A 19,266-nucleotide genomic window follows, 5' to 3' on the forward strand; every position below is an offset into this window, starting at 1 on the left:
ACAGCTGCCATCACAAAAGAGTCGAAGGAGGAAGAAGGAAGAAGGCCATGGTTTGGCGGCAAACTGTGATATGGATCCACGTGCACATATTAATTAAGAGTAAAAACGTTGGGCTCTGCCTTATTTCCCATAATGCTTAATCATAGCCTCTGGGCAGCCAGGGGAAAGTATTTGAGAAGAATTCCCACATCAGACCCATTAAATCTTACTTTCAGACAGCTAAACAGCGCCGGACAGCTCAGCTCTGTACCTTAAGCTCGCTTTCCACTGGGGGTGGGAATGGGGGGGGGGGGGTATTGACGTCTCACAACACTACCCTGGCTGGGGGTCAAAAGACTGGAGAAAAAGAACAGAAAACAACACCAGAAGGAACAGAGAAGAGGAGGAGGTGGTTGTTGGTGTGTGGTGGAGGTGGTGAGGGTCTTCAGAAAACAAATAAGAGGATCGGGAAAGAGGAGGACCGCAGGGGGAGAGACCCTTTCCCGGGTCCCAGTACAGTATGGTTGATGTTGAGTTTTGGCCGCCCTGTGGAGCAAGAGCGCCTTGAGACAGCCACGCCAGAGCAGAGCGACTTATCTCCTGTTTCATGTAAATGAGAAGTTTAATGAAGTTGAGGACAGAGGACTTCATCACGACAGTGAGACAGGCGCAAAGAAAGAGTGAAGCGAGAGTTGGCTCTACTGGCCTATCTGTGTGTGTGTGTGTGTGTGTGTGTGTGTGTGTGTGTGTGTGTGTGTGTGTGTGTGTCAGAACGGCCACTGATAGCCTTACAATTAAATGCACTTCGCTGAACGATTTCGACTCAATGAGGTTTCAACTTTAAAATGAAGATTTATTGTACTGGCCTCTCTCTCGCTCTCTTTCTTTGGCTGTTTTAATCTAAGGGGAGAGGTAGTCTGCTGAAACATGCTACTGCCTGAAAAGAAAACCAGTGGAAGGTTGCAGATGAGGTGTGAGAAATTGTGTGGATAGAGGCACCAACAGATTAAAAAAAAGAATACGTAGAAAAAAACCTATCAAAAGAAATGGATTTCAACGTCTCTCTCTGTGTTTTCTCTTAGCATCTCTCTTTTAATGAGGCAATACAATAAAAGGAGCAGAGGAGATTTACTCTGAAGGTACCCACCGGCTCTTTCCTTAATGAGGTCTGCAAACAGATTTGTGTTGCACGATGCAAAAAATGGTGGCGGTAACTTGTGTTTTAAGTAATTAGCTATACATCTAAATGATAGCTTACCATAATCTTAAAAAACCTTATGTTGCTTGAGCATTGTGGTTGAGAGCAAACCAGATGTTCAATTTATTCAATGGGACATTACTGACAAATTCTGACGAAAGCTGTCTTAGTTGTGTAAGTCTGCAGATAGGACTTAGGGGGGGAAAAGCTGAATTTATCAAATAGTTTTTCCTTCTAACATGGCCTTTCTTTCTTTTTTTTTTTGATTTTCTCCCCAATTATACCTGTCCAATTACCTCACTCTTCCGAGCCGTCCCAGTCACTGCTCCACCCCCCTCTGCCGATCTGGGGAGGGCTACAGACTACCACATGCCTCCTTCAATACATGTGGAGTTGCCAGCCGCTTCTTTTCACCTGACAGTGAGGAGTTTCGCGTGGGAGGATCACACTATTCCCCCCAGTTCTCCCTCCCTCCCTGAACAGGTGCCCTGACCGACCAGAGTGCAGTGACTAGGTCAAATACCCACATCTGGCTTCCCACCCACAGACACGACTGTTCTGTAGGTCGTGTCTGTAGGACGCCTGACCAAGCCAGAGGTAGCATGGGGATTTGAACCGGCGACCCCAGTGTTGGTAGGCAACGGAATAGATCGCCATGCTACCCCTTAACATGGTCTTTCTAACATGGTGGTAAAGACGGGGAGGTTGGAGTCCCCCCCACACACACACACACACACACTACTTTAGATGATGCAACTAGTGAGTACAGCTCTTTTAATAAGCACTAAATACAGGGGGGAAACAGAGGCGATGCTGCTGCTTATTTTCCTGTTACACATCACCAAACTGATCAAAGTGGGCACAATCTCAAAAGTCTTTACGTCAGTTCCTGTGATATGCAGATTTCTCTTGCTACTAGCTCTCATCTATTTAATCTGATTTCGTAATGTCATTTCAACAGTGGATTATCCTGTTGACACAGGGAGAATGCAACGTACAGGGACTTCCTCTGAGCCCAGTCAAGATCTGCTGTTAATCAGCTCCCAATGGACTTCCTAAGCACGGCTGTGTACCTTTATGTTTGTGTGTGTGTGTGTGTGTGTGTGTGTGTGTGTGTGTGTGTGTGTGTGTGTGTGTGTGTGTGTGTGTGTGTGTGTGTGTGTGGTCCTGTGAATGCTTTATTTCATGTCTATTTATGCAGCAGGGTACTGTGTGTGGACTAGTGTGTGCCTGAATGTACACACGTCTTTTTCTCAATGACCTTGACAACTCAGTGAAGGAAGAGGTATCACCGTGTTGACAGGACTGGTCTTATCTCTCAACCACAACCAATAATGTCTCATCCATAGCCATTTCCCCTTTTCCTGGTCTCAGGCTGTCGCGTGGCCCTAATCCAGTCAACCTCCACCATAATGCTGTAATTACAATCCTTAAGCTGCTACATCCTGCCCCTGGCACACCCCGACTCTCCAAGTAACCTCCATTTTATTAGCTTTTTACATCCAGCTCAGTACAGTAGGCGGTATGACGGGTAGGAATATTATACTACAACTGGCTGAAGCCACAGCCAACAGCTACAGGAGTGATGTAACCATAGATGTGGCTGACTCTGGGCTTCCCTTGCGTCATGGAGGGGAGAAAGCAAAAAAAGAGAATTTTCCTCTTGCAATCCCTCATATCATATCATTACTCCAACTAAATGACGTTTTCCTACTTCCTTTTCAACCCCATACTCCTTTTTTCCTAACCAGGTCAGCTGCTTATTCTCTCTCTAAATTTCATTTCAAATGCACTGTGTTCATAATGTGATGAACACATTTCACAGTTCTATCAATCCCCTGCTCTTGATCACTGCCAGGCTCAAGGTCAGTGCATATAAGCACTGTTTGTAGCTTATGAATGAACACCACATTGTGCCATGATATGAGGTGGAGGGAATTGTGTGTGTGTGTGTGTGTGTGTGTGTGTGTACATCCAGGTATGTGTTGCTTAACAACATCGGGGTCTTCAAGTGATTCTGCAGACACTTTGCATCAGCTGTCCTCCAGTGCAACCAAGCAGCCCACTCAACTACCTGATTTGATATATTATTCTCTCCATTGGTCATATTGAGTTCCCCATGCTGCTCCTAAATGTGTTAGGCCTCAGAGAGCCAGTTGGGAATGAGGATCCAGCAGAGCTGGAATTGCAATGCTGTAGTTCCACGATCTTTGCTTGACTTAGTCACAGGCTTATTATGAACCGCATTTCCCAGAGTCCCCTACTCTGTGCTGTGGCTCTTTCCCTGTCACATGAATCATTTGTGTTCACTGTGACATGAGAAGGCCTGTAGTACCGTCACGTCATGAGCTAATGGGAGCTCAATCATTCCCCATTAAGGCATTCAAGGCAGGGTCAACACAAATCTCCTTCCTGCCTGTCTCTCCCCCCTGTTGTGGAGGACTGTGGCACCTAAATGCTTTCAGGTCTTGGCGTCTTTCTCTCTCAGCAGTGTTCGGCTCAATACTAATAAAAGCATGATCTGCTAGGCCTGGCTCTGACTGATAGCTCTCTCAAGGCCCTATTGATCAGCCCTTCTCTTGTCCTGGGGACCGTCTTTTGTTAGGCCAGCCACTTCCTTCCCCATTGTCTCTTTACATAAATGTTACCTTACTAAATTACAGCAACGCTACCTCCATGAATTACAAGGCTATTGGCATGCTGAGGATACACCTTCACTCCTTTTATGTGGGCTGCTGTTTCTCCCTTTTTGCTGACTTAACAAACTGTGTATGCTACCTGCTATGATGTAATGATGCTAATGCGTTTGCCTGGAAGAAAGGCTAATGTTACTTTTATCTTTCTTCTCCGACCCTAGCGATTCCTCATTAATAATACAGTGATGTTGCTGTCGGTCCATGACATGACCATGACACCTTGTCATCCTTGTTTGTAGACTGAAATACTCTTTCCCAGTCAGTCATTCTCCTTGAAAGGTGTTGACATTCATTTAAGTTCTACTCTTATAGAAGTAAAACCAACAACGTGGTAAAAAAAAAAAAAGGCTGTGAATGAACCACTAATAGTTCATTGGTCTCATGGTTTCAGAAGAATGACAGAAGTCTGCCTTACAAAATCAGCTGGACAGTTTGAATGTACGTCTGTGTAACTGGCTTAAAAAAAAACAGGAAACCAACATTACTCAAACTGCTACTCTCAGGTGACCGAATGCAGCCGGCCACATTGCAGAGGTTTCTGGCCCCAAATGGTGTTTAAATAATTGAGGTTGGTGGACTGGAAAGTCTTTCAAGTGGTCAAGACACGGAAACGCTTTACATAAAAGTTCTACGTTTACGCCTTGAGGCGGTCCTGCCAGAGCTCTGCTGAGACAAGCGAAAAAAGAAAGTGAAAGTTGAAAATATCTTTATTTCAATAAATGGGCTCAAACAATTGGGGAGGGAGTCGCTGGTGAACCAAAGAACTGCCGTGATAGCACCACCATCCTTAGGCAGAAGCTCCGTCTCGCAAATTATCTTGAGAGCTCCATAACATAGCACCGCTATGTAAAAATAGTGCACTGTGAAATTCAACTCTGTCTGTAGATATGTGAAAGGAGAAAATTATCCTCTCCGGCAGATACAGGCGGAGAGGATGTTAAAAGCCTTGTACAGCAAGGCGTCTTTGGTGGAAGCGGGGTTTGACAATCTGATGGGTGCTAAGTTTCGCTAGCAGAGTGCTGTCGTTCTGTAATGGGACGCCAAAAAGCAAAAAGATAGCTGTCTGTCAAAAAGGAGAAGTGGGAGCTGCAGGAGATCCCCACCAGAAATACCAACAAACACGAGCACAAGCACACACTTTTGTACCACGTGTGAGGAACTTTAAATTAGAGAAGGGTAACGGAGGGGATTATGATAAATATTTTGGTAAGGTTATTGGAAAGTACGTGACTGCCCCAGTCATGGGGCCAGAATCAGGAATCAGGAACAATTTATTGTCATTTCATCTGTGTACTTGCGTACACAAAAGAAACAACGTTTCGTTTCTCCCAGCCCACAGCAGTACAACACAAAAGATAAAAACGCATATCCAAATTTCCCAAACACGACACCATGAAAAACATACAAAAAGAGAACAAAGCAAAAACAACAGCAACAACAACAACAAACAGTTAACAACACAGTCCATTCAGTGCAGCACAGTCCAACAACTTCACTGTCCAGAGAGCGAACATCAGCCAGGATGACTGTCGGAACAGCCTATCTACATGGGTAGCAGTTAGCTTAACCTGCCCCGCTTCCGCGTCCTGTCAGACTGCCCTTAGTGTTTCCTCTTGAGGCATAGCTCCAGGCAGGGCCATGGTCCTTGGGCCCACCGGACGCAGCAGACCAGGCTCCCTCAGCCGATCTAACACTAGCTCTCCCAGCCAGACACCCTCGATACACCTCCCTCGCACTTCACACAATAACATAAACACAGACGCAGATGAAAACACTGCACAGCCAATGCTAGGCGAGGCCGCCGCCAGACTTTCCTCGGTGTTATCTCGGTGTTATCAGAACTGCTGGTATGGATGAGCTAACAGTTAGTGAGCTAACAGCTTAGCCTGCCCCTCTTCCACATCCTGTCAGACCGCCCTCGGTGTTTCCTCTTTGGGCGCAGCTCTGGACAGGGCCATGGTCCCTGGGCCCACAGGGCACAGCAGACCAAGCTCTCTCAGCCGAACCAAGACCAGCTCTCCCAGCCATTAAACGGAAAAAATAAAAAACCGACGATCACATAAATCCTTGCAAAAGTCTTCACATGATGACACAAACTTAGATGCAGATGTAGATGTGGACAAAGACACTGCATAGTCAGTACTGGATGAGGCCGCCGCAAACCTGAGTTCATGCCACCATGTTCCAGAAACTAATATCCTCAGTTAGTTTAAGTTCAAAAGCAGGACGACAGAGAGAGAGAGAGAGAGAGAGAGAGAGAGGGGCCTTTTTTTGCCATTCAGTGAGTACACATCATATCACGCACGTTGTAGGGTGTTTCCCTACTTCGCTCAGCACTGCCCGTTTCCCACAAAACAAGTAATACCAAACCAGAAAATGACTACTTCATCACATGCTTTGTGTGATGAAGACTGTTATGTTGGACTTCGTCTCAATCATGGAGTGATGTAGAGGATACACTAACAATTTAATATTCCAAGCACTCATGTGAGTAAATGAGCGAAAGGGAATTTCTAATAATAAATAAATCATCAAATGGAAAACAAATATATGTAGCAGTGACTCTGAACTCAAGAAAGCAGCAAGACATCTGAATATGACCGGGTTATTGAAAAAGACTGAAAATTCCAGCAAATCCAGCTACGAAGTTAAACGTGGGGGAGAACAAGTAGTACATTTAAAAGTGTGACTAAATATGATAGAATTGAAATGACTTCAGAGAAATTGAATTGCTTGCGCATGTGAGCTAAATTAGTCAAACTCCGATACAGGGGGGGAAATTACAATGTCTCTGAAGCAGTGATGACATTCTAATGCTTTGAACAAATTGCCAGTGACCAATCATATCGCTTGACAATCTGGGTCAAAATTATGCTTTTTCAAAAGGGAAGGTGGTGGTGGGGGGGTTTGTGGGCACAGAACAGGGCAAAAATTAATTGTTCTGGAATGAGTCCACTGTATCACACACACACACACACACACACACACACACACATACACACACACACACACACACACACACACACACAAATGTTGTGTGAATAACTTCTCATCTGTGAACACTGGGTGCTTTCCATGACTAAAGATCAAATTGTGCTGAAAGCAGCAATGAGGTGCCCCAGTAGTTATTTATTTATTTATTTTTTTAGACAAGGCTGAAAGCATTGCAACAAATGCAGCCTTATGAACGTCCAACAGGCTGCGCTGCATTATGAATTATCTATAATATACTGGGCAGAACTGCAGTTTTGCGGCCATAACCGTGTCTGTTATCCAAGGCCAGCATTTTTTTAATGTTCATTTTAATCCAAGGCCATGGACGCTCATACCCAGGGCTTAATAGTGGTGAAAATAGCCCTGACTTGCAAAAATAGATGTAGTTTAATCATGGCTCATAAGGGATGTGAATAACAAAGGATCTATTTGAATGCAATTGTCCTTTGCTGATCCTCGTGGACCTTGAGCTATGCCTATGTGTGTGTGTGTGTGTGTGTTTGTGTTCAGCATCATAAGAGTGCGTATATATGTACATGCCAGTAGAGAGGCTAGCCTGAATAGTCACATAGTAATCAGCAATCCTGAAACAATCAAAGTGCATCTCAAGAGCTCCCAAGGACTCAGTGTTGGTACCACAGTATTATACATCGTACCTCATCGGTACCTCGGCACACGCTGTCCTTGGGCCTAGACTGATACAACAGACACCAAGAAGATACCATAATAAAAATGCAAAAACTAATCTTGAAATCAACAAGTTATTACCCTTTATAGCAGGGAGGAGAACATGATTTAAAATCAAAACTTCATCAAGACTCAACTTGGTCTGACATTCCTACTGCTGGAAATAAAGAAAATATGGTAATGTGGTTGCAGCTAGGAGTTAAGTCAATAGTGACTATTTTTGCCGTTCAAAATCCATAAATATGAATAATTATGTATATAATTTATTTACATGTATCATGCAATTAAACAAGCCTAAATGACTAGGAAATATCCTATACTTTTCACACTTTAGCCATGGTACCAAAATAGGATGAAACCAACACGATACCCTCTAACATGGTTTTCAGTAGCGCGGCTGTCCTGGATACAGGGCATCCACCCAAGTCCCCTCTCGAACACATTAGGCTGCGCGGCCGGGCTCCTCTCCCCTCGAGACAGTGATGGATCTGATTCATTTTAATGGTGGCCTCCAGTGCTCCCTCCCATCCGCTTGGGTGACAGTGGCAAACTGGTGGTGCTTCGTGACATATCAGCCCAGTCAACACGGCAGAGGGAGGGGGCAGTTGCCACGGGGCTAAGCCGACATTTAACTTCAGCTTTTCTTCTTTGTGGTTTGTGCTCATGCTTTTAATTCTCCATTTACCTTGTTTTTCCCCCCCCCCCATCTCAGTAAAGGAACAGACAGGAAACACAATGCACTGTTTAATACCTCCCTTCCTCTTTCTCTCTCTCTCTCTCTCTCTCTCTCTCTCTCTCTGTGGGTATGCCTGTCTCCTGCAGACATATCTGTCTGTCTGTCCCTAAGCCTGTCTATCTGTAATCATCCTCTGTCTCTACCGCCTGCCTGTCGGTGAGGGATTAAGGAGGGGACGGGAAAGACTGGTTGAACTGATAGCACTGACTGACCATGGGGGCTGAGCTCTCCCAGGAGGGACATGTGTCCTCTCCTTGAGTCAGAGAGGAAATAGACAAGGGCAGAGGGAGGACAAGAAGGAGGAGGAGGAAGAACATGTGAGAACTCGGTGGGGTGAAAACAGAGGAGAAGAGACTAAAAAAAAGATGGCTGACCCAAGTATTGATGCAAATTAACAGAGCATAACACATGACATTTGCTGGAAGCCTTCTATCCAAAGCAGCTTAAAAGAACCACGACTCCATGCATTTTCAGCATGGCTCTCCCAGTGGGAGTCCAACTCCTAACCCCTGTCAGCCCATAGCATGGTTCTACCTATTAAGCTGCACACCACCACAGGTGGAGGAAAGGACGTGAAAGGGAGCACCGAAAAGAGACGGGGGAGGAAAAAAGAGAGCAAAGGACAGTGGGATGTTGACGGCTAGGGTGAGGATGGAGAATAAGGGCTGGGAGGGAGGGAGGATGCCAGTGCTGGGGACAACGACTCAGTGTGGGACTCCACACTGACACACAGCCACAGGACAAAGACTCCAATTAGAGTCAGAGCAACACTAATCAAACCTGATCTACAACCTCCGGCTGCAGGGTGTGTGTGCGTGCAGGCAAGTGTGTGTGTTTGTGTGTGTGTGTATAAATGCAAGCTGATGTATTTTTTGGTATGCAAATTATGAAATATTCACACATGAATCCCCAATCCTGATATACAGAGAGCACATGTCACACCGAGCACTTTACATTCACGTTCAAATATTTCTTTGTTATGTTGTAATGGATACCCCCCCCCCCCCCATTGTCAGTGCCTGATGTTTCAGAGTAAAGGTACACTTAGGTGAGGTTAACGGATGGTAGCCTTGCATAAGTTCAGCATTAGAATGGACATTTCATAAAATTTAGATCTCGACGTCTCAGTCCAAGAAGCTGCCTTGCGTTCAAAATTCTTGGCTATCGCTTGATTACAAATCTGCACTGCATACACCGTCCTCTATCTGCCTATCTTACAGCGTTATTCCCCAGTGCTGTCAATCACAACCCCAGTGAAGTGCCTCTCATATTTCATATCAAGAACCACCTAAGGCAAAAAATAAATAAATAAATAAATAAATATATATATAAATATATATATATATATATATATATATATATATATATATATCATACGCAGGATGGGGAAATGTGAGATGGTATAACCTATCTCATGTAAGAAAAAGCACTGTTTGAAGATTTGCATGTCAGTAGTCATTTCCTAAAGGTCTCCCTCCAGCTACTGCAAAGCTCCCGAGCCAGTAGAGGATAGATTAGGGCCTGTGGCAAGGTAAAGGAAAGCCACTCTTGTATATTATCCTAGGCAAAGGAAAGATATCTGTTCTTCACTTTTTCTCCGTCTTGAACCCACTCCTTTACAGTCAAGGTTTTCTGCATGTGCACATGTTCCATATATGCATGTGTGTGAATGTATTAGTATGGGTACACATATCTGTATGTGTCTGTGTGTGTGTGTGTGTGTGTGTGTTTGTGTGTGTGTGGCTGTAGTCACAGGTTGTATAAATCCACAGCTTACCTCAGAGTCAATACTATCTGACTAGAATAATAATTGTAATATGAAATAAGAGAAAAACAAAGCCCAACCCAATGATATAAACACCTTGTTGAGATACTGATTTGTCTACAGCACATCAGCATGATTCATGCCTGACTGAGCTACCTCGTTGTTTTTGGCCACCCGCCGGGCCACGATGAGCTGGATCATGCCCCGCTTGTTGCCCTCAGTCGACATGGATTTGCGCAGCGTTTCCATGGCATCTTGGTTGGTCTTCCCTAGCAACGACTCCCCGTTGACGGCGATAAGTTGGTCGTTGACAAAGAGACGCCCGTCCTGTGGTCAAGTCAAGAGAGGCTCGTCAGTCAGGGTGGAAGCTATGGCTGAATCTTAGAAGATGTGAAACTCTCGTAAAGGGGAACTAACACCGGGTTTCTAACCATTCTGTCCAGCAAGCCCGCAGCTGAGGAAACCAGGACATATGAACTAATGATGACATGATATCACCATGTGAACTCTGAAGCTATGCAACAGAATGAAGGGGGAAGCTAAATTTCAGGGAGTAGTGATGACGTTACTGATTTTCAAATCAAATGTTTCTGTAGGTTAAGTGCTTTAAGATACAGTGAGACATTACTGTGTTGGTTCCTTCAGGGATAAGTCATAATAGACTGGAACAGCCACTAAAATAGCAATTAAACCATGCGATTTTTAAAATCTGCATTATAACCGATGAAATTGGTGCATGAAATTCAATGAGGTGGGGTGGGAGCTGCTCTCGGCAGGGTGACCCTGACGATTCAAAAGCAGAGGAAAAACCAGGCATTCCTGTAGGGGTTCCTAAGGTTTTCAAATTGTCTCAGCAAGAACTGTTGAGAGGGTAAACGGGAAGTAGCTCCTTACCTTGCATGCTGCCCCTCCGTTGATGATGGACTTGACAAAGATACCCAGATCAGCATGGCTTTCCTTGGAATGGTTCCCTTTGACACTGACCCCCAAACCCGCTGAGCCTGAGTCATTCAGGGGAATCTCTAATGTCATGAACTCTAGGCTGTCAGCGTAAGTCAACGCCAAGTCATCTTCATCTGGCTGCTAGAAAAAGGAAAGCAGAAGAGAGGGGTATATACTATATATATGTAAGTATATACAGACAGGTGACAAATGAAAGGAAAAGCAAACATAAAGTCTCTTAGTAAGGTGTTGGGCCACCGTGAGCCTCCAGAACAGCTTCAATACTCCTTGTCATAGATTCTACCAGTCTCTGAACTCTACTGGAGGGATGGACGCCATTCTTCCAAAAGATAGTCACTCATTTGGTGTTCTGATGATGGTGGTGGAGAGCGCTGTCTAACATGTCAGTCCAAACTCTCCCATAGGTGTTCAACTGGGTTGAGGTTTGGTGACTGTGAAGGCCATAGCATATGATTTTCAGGGGACATTGTCATCCTGGGAGACCACTCCCATCAGGATAGAAATGTCTCATCACAGGATAAAGGTGATCCCACAGACTTTTCCACCATTTGTCACCTGTCTGTGTGTGTGTGTGTGTGGGTGGAAAAAAGGGCAAAAAGCAGTTGCCTTCTAGGATGATGTTAGCACATGTCTCAAAACGTTAAATAAATTGACTGAAAATTACCTTTGCTGTTTACTTTTCAAGGGAAAGAGAAATACAAAAAAAGAAAATTAAGAAAAAAAAACACAAAGCAATAGACACAGGGAAGAGGGGAATGAAAATGGAAATAAGAACGGGGAGAATAAACGACTAGAAAATGGAACACAGTCAGAGGACCAAAGATAAAGCGAGAAGGAGAAAAGAGGAAAGGAAAAGAAAGCAAATGGGCACTGAGCATGTCACATATCGCAGTGCTGTCATTGCCAATTGGCTACGCTGTCTACCTGAGCGCTGCAAATTCATTTCCACCATCATGAGCTCAGTGTGTGTGTGTGTGTGTGTCTGTCTGTCTGGGGACAAGAGAGAACTCTGAAAACACTAGGAAGCATTTCAGTGCTCAAATAACGCTGCCTTCCTTTCAAACAAATCCCATTTAAAGGATCAGGTGTGACACGTTTGTCAAAATTATCCACCACTATAGGTATAATTAGAAGTGTGAATAAATGTGTGTGTTTGGGTTGCCCATATGTAACAGTGTAATGACCATGGATGTGTAGACTAGCTAGACCTTGACTTAACGGGTCGGACCCTTTAGCTGACTGGTCAGCGCAGTCGCCCATGCTGCGGGAAACCCAGGTTCGATTCCTGGCTGCCCCCTGAATCTCGCTACATTGGTGGCAGCAGTGGGATGCATATGTGCTCAGAGGCATGAGGGGGAGCTGGTATGCTGAAGCGCGGGGACGTGCTTCCCGAAGGAGGGGGGGGTAGTGTAACGACCACGGATGTGTAGACTCGCTAACTAGCCCTTGGCTAACAGATCGGACCCTTTAGTTGACTGGTTAGCACGGTCACCCATAGTCTGGGCTATCCAGGTTCGATTCACAGCTGCGACGGATTCCCGGCTGTCCCTGAATTCGCTACACATACAATGGACTGGCAGCCTGTCCATGGTATGCAAGTATGCTTCGGCTAGGTTCAGGGTCCCTGTACGAGTTAACATGTAAAGAAAATAGTATGATGCTTAGATCCCCACCTTCATTCAATACTGCTAACCACAGGCCCTTTGTGGGATATTATGGAAGACTTGATTTGTTGTAGTGCTTGTACTGCATTTGAAGCCCAGGGACCTTCAACTGAGCTGTGAGAGAGGTGAGGGAGAGTCCATCAAACAAGCCATCCAATCTCCTTTCTAACAGCTTCCACTGGTGTCCAACAAAGAAAAGAATATAACAAGGGAACAGTGTTTGTGCACGATTCCTCTTGGTTTCATGTTTACAGAGGGGTGTGAGGGAAAAGCTAATGGGGTGGAGAAAACTGCGGAGGCCTCAAATAACTGACATTTTTACTTTTCTTATTTTTCATGGCACGCTGTGATGAAGAGGAAAACCTGGTATATATTTGAAAACGTTTTTAAATTATTCCCACTACGTAGTTTAAGTGCCCTGCAGAACCTTCTGAGCTACAGCCAAGTGAGTGGAGATAAATATTCCGAAAACAAAAAGCTTTGACTGCTGTCCATTGTTTTTCTCGCCAAGGAGAAAGGCAGAGAAACCAAACAAGACATGCTATTCTCTGCGTACCTGTCAAAGAGGGGGTGATTTTCAACTCGTTTATGGAATGAGGGAATATTTTGAGCGAGATTGAGATTGGCGTGGCGATCCCGTGATGGCGGGACTGTGTGCACTGAAGCCATGCTTAGTTATTGCCATGGCAGCCAAATCCACACGAGCAATACTGGCAGCGGGAGCAATCAACCCCAGAATCCCACCGAAAGACCTCTTTTAATGGACTCACAGCAACACACGCACACACACACACAAACACACAGATGCATGGTGGCCAGGTGTTTTGTCCTTCACAGCTGCTCAGATAAAGGAAGAACGGGACAGAGGGGAAACAGAGAAAGATAGAGCGGGAGGTTTTTTTTCCACAGGAGCTGAGTAGTTATTAGGATGCAGCGGTGCATTCAGGTAGAGGTCCTTTTCAACACCTTCTGACTGAGCCCCTATTCCTCATCCAGCCCTCCTCTCTACCGCTCCCACCCCCTCCTCTCCTCTCTTTTTAAAATGGAAGCACCCCTGTCTTCCCTCCCCTTCTTCCTGTCTGTGACTGGGCCCAGCGTGACTACAGACCAACGGAATCCATCTAATCACGGGATATATCAACAGTCTGACCTCTCTTATAGAAAATGGAGGCTTTTGTTGGGAAATGACCATGCCCGTCCCCTCACCAACACAGGTGAGAGGAGACAGAATGGAACTGAGAGGATTTTTTGATGAACAATTTGTCATGTACCACGCCAAGTGTAAATGCAATGCATCAGCAATGTGTAGCTTCAAAGTGCCAAACTTTGTCATGTGGAACTCATGAAGAACATTTTGGAGAATCCACATTGGCTACGGTGCCTGTTGTTTTCCACAAGCCTATTGGCATATTGCTGCAAAAGTGGCCCATGGCAACAGAGCGCAAGCACTCTGAAGAAAATAATGCTCATGAATGAATGGCTTTGTGCATCACTAGCAGGAATCAGCCCAACTCCAAAGATTTTTTTCTCATTAAAAACAGAATAACAATCATAATCATAAACCTCGGTTATAAGTTGTATGCTTGGAGAAGTTTTTAGCCCAAGAAGCTGAAGACAATTATCCACTGGATGACATAGTATGTGTGTGTGTGTGTGTGTGTGTGTGTGTGTGTGTGTGTGTGTGTGTGTGTGTGTGTGTATGTATATATATATATATATATAAAATCCAGTGGGTCAAGTGAATTCTTTATGAGACCGTACAAGCCCGTTTCATGCCATAAGCAATCATCAGCTGTCAATAAACTACTCGGGAAAGGACAGACCATTTATTGCCTCGTCATACACATCATGTGTACAACGTCCAGTGGGGAAGGGAGAGGTGCGACATTCAAAGATTCAAAAACGTGGTCGCTAACGGCGGTGCGACATTCAAAAATAAAAAAAAAATGTGATCGCTAATGGTCCAATGGGGGGCGGGGGGCAGAGGGGCAGTTGGTATTTGTCTATTGGCATGATCTATTTATAATTGCAAAATAGGTGCTTCTATATATATATATATATATATATATATATATATATATATATATATATATATATATAAAATCAAAATTGGATGGGCATTATGTCTGTGTATGTGCGTGTGTGTTTGTGTGTGTGCTTTTCCAAAACAATGATAGAATAACCGCCCACTCTGAGCGGTGTTCCGGGAATAGTGGGCTGAGGCGAAGAATGAGAGAGCAGTGTTACATTTTCATCAGACAGGAACAAGCGCCGCTAGCCAAGAATGAGTTTGTCAGGCTGCTTGACAGGCCTTGTTGCACCAATTTTGCTCAGGCAGTACTGAATTCAACTACTTCTGGACAGGGGAGGGAATAAGAAGTAGGTTATTTGTTCCAAGCTGAGTCCTGTGTAGGCATCTGGGCCGGTGCGCAAAAGAAATAAACTGCAAATGGGTAAAATGCTCTGTGACGACTGCGGAGGACACATGCTCAAACATCAGCGCTGAAATGGAGAACTACACTGGAAACATCTCATAACCCTATTCATATAATTGCTTTAACAGGTTTAAGCTGAAATCTAGGATTTTCTTTTTTCTTCCTCCCTCTGGTAGCGAGAACCGCTTGTGTGTTGTGAGCTCAGAAGTAAATAGTTCCTACTTGTAAAAACAGTATCCTCAGAGCTAAGACAGGCAATCTAATGCATTACAAACTACATCAAACTACATGGGACCACTGTTATACTGTAATATTGTAGATTATGTAGATTAGCTGTCAAACAGAAGCATTGCCACATCATCATCATGTTTCAATCCTTTTCCCTGCTTGAGTAGTAATGAGTTTGCCGATGTGCCAGTGTTCAACCTACCCAGTCAAAAATGTCTACAGCAGTATATGGAGAGTGTCTCTAACTATAATAAAGATGCCAATTAGCATTACGTAACCTGACTATGTGGTCCCGATTTCAGCTTTAACATCATCCACAGCGTCAACATGAAGGTCAGCACCAGTTAATAATGAGAACAAGTCCTGCAGAGCAACCAAAATACCTCGTCTTACTCATCTAATATCTTCATCGTTTCAGAGAATTATCACCTACTGCTGGACGTGTTACCTGTTCTCTGTGGGACTCCCAGTATGCCTGACCAGCCCCCTGGTTAGTCAGCACAGAGAAAGGGAAGCCCCCACTTATTACCCCCCCAGCCCACCCGCCCTCACCCAGCCCCCCCGTCTCTCCTTGCAGTCACAGTCCATTATATGCTCAAGTCCTTTATTAATTAACATTGTGATGGTGTGGCTCCCATTCATTACGGTCTATTGTCCCGGCAGGGGGAGGATGGATGGTGCCCTGTGAGCAGAGACAAAAGCAGGTGAACAGAATTGGGCACGGAGCGGAAAGTGCCGCTCATCAGTCTAGCAAAAGGACCTTGCGTGCTAAATGGGCCTTTCTGTTTTGTTTCTACCTCGCTTAACTTGTCACCTACAAACGAGGAAGGTGTGGCGGGTGTGTGCTCACGTGTGTGTTCTGTATCATAAAGAAAGAAGGGAAGGGGGCAGGGAGAGAGGGTCGGGGGCAGGGCGGGGGGAGTGTTAAAAAAGAGGGATAGCAAATGAATCAGAATTACCTCTATTCAGACATGCTACCTCCGAGTTCTCCGCACATCGCTGACTAAAACAATTAACACCACTGGAAACTCTTTTCCACACTTGCCCCAATTTGGCGACATAAAGGTCATTGGAAATGAATTTAAAAAGAGCTAAAAGAAATCAGCCAAGGGTGTAATTGCAAAAGTGGCGCACACATGATAAGTATTGTAACACAAATTTCTTTTGGCTGTGTTTCTGCTCCCGACTACCTTTGACAAAGGGGGCGAATATTAAACATCCTTAAGCCAAAAAACAAATCTGTCATTTTCCAGGTATAATCGGGAGTCAGGAAAGGCTGCAAGGAGCAGCAAAAAGCTGCATACACCACTCCGATTACTGGGAATAATCTGTTCAAGAAACATTTAAACCAAGGGGTTGGTTTGAATTGACCCAGTCTCTTTCTATTTCTCTCTCTCTGTATAGATAGATAGATAGATAGATAGATAGATAGATAGATAGATAGATAGATAGATAGATAGATAGATAGATAGATAGATAGATAGATAGATAGATAGATAGATAGATAGATAGATAGATAGATAGATAGATAGATAGATAGATAGATAGATAGATAGATAGATGGTGGGTGGATGGATGGATGGATGGATGGATGGATGGATGGATGATAGAGATAGATGGATGGATGGTGGTTGGATAAATGGATGGATGGATGATAGACAGATAGATAGATAGATAGATAGATAGATAGATAGATAGATGAGTAAACAAAAATAAAAAAGAGGCACAAACTTTTAAATGTACAAGACAGATGAGGGTGTGTGAAGGGCTTCTCATAGGAATCTTCAGAATGTGTAGATGCCCACCATAAAGCAGATGCCTTCCGTTTAAAGCTAATGGGGGATAAAAAGTGCTTTGCATTGTCCAACTGCACATTTAAGCAATTTCATGTTTTTGAGACAGACGCCGAATCCCCCGCAGGAGAGTAAGAGTGACGCCATAAGTGGCCTTTAACTACCTTGTTTATCAGCATAGGATGATGCTGCGGTGCACCCTCCCATTCTCTGGACTGACAGGGTAAGCATAATTGTGGTAACAGCTGCTGAGGAGAATTAAACGAAAACAGGTGGTGTCTGTGAGACACACTGAAATTGTTAAGCGAGCAGCTTTTGTCTTCTATCACACTTGGTGGCGTTAGCTTACTTTTTTCTGTGTGGACCCCCCCCCTTTTCTCCCTAATTGCACCCGACCAATTACCCCACTCTTCAGAGCCATCCCGGTCGCTGCTCCACCCCCTCTGCCAATCCGGAGAGGACTGCAGACTACCACGTACCTCCTCTGATACATGTGGAGTCGCCAGCCGCTACTTTTCACCTGACAGCCGTGGGCTTCGCAGAGAGCGACGAAAAGAATGTGAGTGCAGTGAACTTTGAAGGAGACGACTTGGTTGAAGTGTACCAATGAAGAAGGCCTCTTGGTAGCAGGGCGGAGATAACTGGTGCCACTGGAGGGCACTTGAGCAACTCACCATACTAGACCCCTGTGCCTTATCATTTCAGATACATCTTATTTCAATACAAAGTAGGAGTTGGAGTGACCTCGATGACACAGCACCGGCCAGACTGCCCCTTTAACAGAGCGACTGAGGTTCTACACATGTTCTGAAGGTCACTGTAAAGTCATAGACGCACTCACAGATTGAAGGTTGCCAAACCACAGCTCCACATGACTTCCTCCTACTTTAACCTGAATTCAAACTGTTTTAATTCAGGTGAAAGTAAAGTAAAGAAGCAACCTATTTCTAGACATGTGCAATCCCGGAACGACGGCAAAATTACATCCAATTATTTTCTAGCCGCATGGTTTCACTGTGGTATTTCTTTGATACAGAGTTGTAAATGTGGTCAAATGGTTGGCACTCTCGATTATCAGGTCCAGTGGGGAGAAATGACTCATGAAGTGCTTTGCCAGGTTTTAGCAAGGTAAAATCCTTGGCCGTATCACCGACGTATTACAGATATGCCTTCTGAACAGACTTGAGAAAGAATTTAATCTTTGGCACGCAGAGCAACACAATTCCTCATTCCTTATAATGGAGAGGCGGAGAAAGAAAAAAAAAACTCTTGGTCATCCAATTATATTAACACCCAAGATGTCATTTTTCTGGCACACCTGCAGAAATTACACTGCTCAGAGGAAACTCAGTTCCTCATTGTCTCAAAGCAATACCCTAAATGTCATCTAAAATCTGCAGCTATGATACCAACTGAAAGCGACAACCTCTGGTGGGCTCAGAAGTAGAGCGCGTTAGTGGAGCACGGGCTGAAAGTCCAATGTAAACTGATCAAATTTAAAATGCATTATATGAAAGTCCCATCGGATTTACTATCGAAACATTTGCTTTAAACCTGAATTGGCGGCGTCTGGGTGGCGTGGCAGTCTATTCCATTGCCTACTAACACAGGGATCTCCGGTTCGAATCCCAGTGTTACCTCCAGTTTGGTCGGACGTCCCTACAGACACAATTGGCCATGTCTGCGGGTGGGAAGCCGGATGTGGGTATGTGTACTGGTCGCTGCACTAGCGCTTCCTCTCGCCCATTCAGGGGGGGAATAGCATGACCCTCCAACGCACTACAGCTCCCTGGCAAAACTCCTCACTGTCAGGTGAAAAGAAGTGGCGGGCGACTCCACATGTATCGGAGGAGGCATGTGGTAGTCTGCAGCTCTCCCCGGATCGGCAGGGACAGCTCGGAGAGTGGGGTAATTGGCCAAGTACAATTGGGGAGAAAAAGAGGGGGGGAAGCTGCCCAAAAAAAAAAAAACCTGAATTGGCAATCCTCTAAATGAAAATAGAGTACGGTACCCAGGGTAAATTTAGAGAAATGTAGACACAGCTTCGGATTGCAGGTGTTGACATAATAAAATCTGAAACACACTATAAATCTGTGAAGTATCTGTCAGCTGCTCCAGGCTTTGTCTC

At 44.7% G+C, this 19,266-nt stretch overlaps 1 protein-coding gene across 1 annotated transcript in view; it reads right to left on the reverse strand.

The window, feature by feature from the left end:
- LOC130129512 (partitioning defective 3 homolog) overlaps nt 1–19,266 on the reverse strand; it is a 465,188-nt gene that overhangs the window by 200,771 nt on the left and 245,151 nt on the right. Inside the window, exons 13-14 of the mRNA XM_056299064.1 lie at nt 10,950–11,138; nt 10,212–10,382 (exon numbers count right to left, since the gene is read on the reverse strand). Coding sequence (XP_056155039.1) covers nt 10,212–10,382; nt 10,950–11,138 — 360 coding nt within the window. The remainder of the gene's footprint in view (nt 1–10,211; nt 10,383–10,949; nt 11,139–19,266) is intronic.

The sequence above is a fragment of the Lampris incognitus genome, chromosome 19 (assembly GCF_029633865.1).
Source record: "Lampris incognitus isolate fLamInc1 chromosome 19, fLamInc1.hap2, whole genome shotgun sequence".
NCBI lineage: Eukaryota > Metazoa > Chordata > Actinopteri > Lampriformes > Lampridae > Lampris > Lampris incognitus.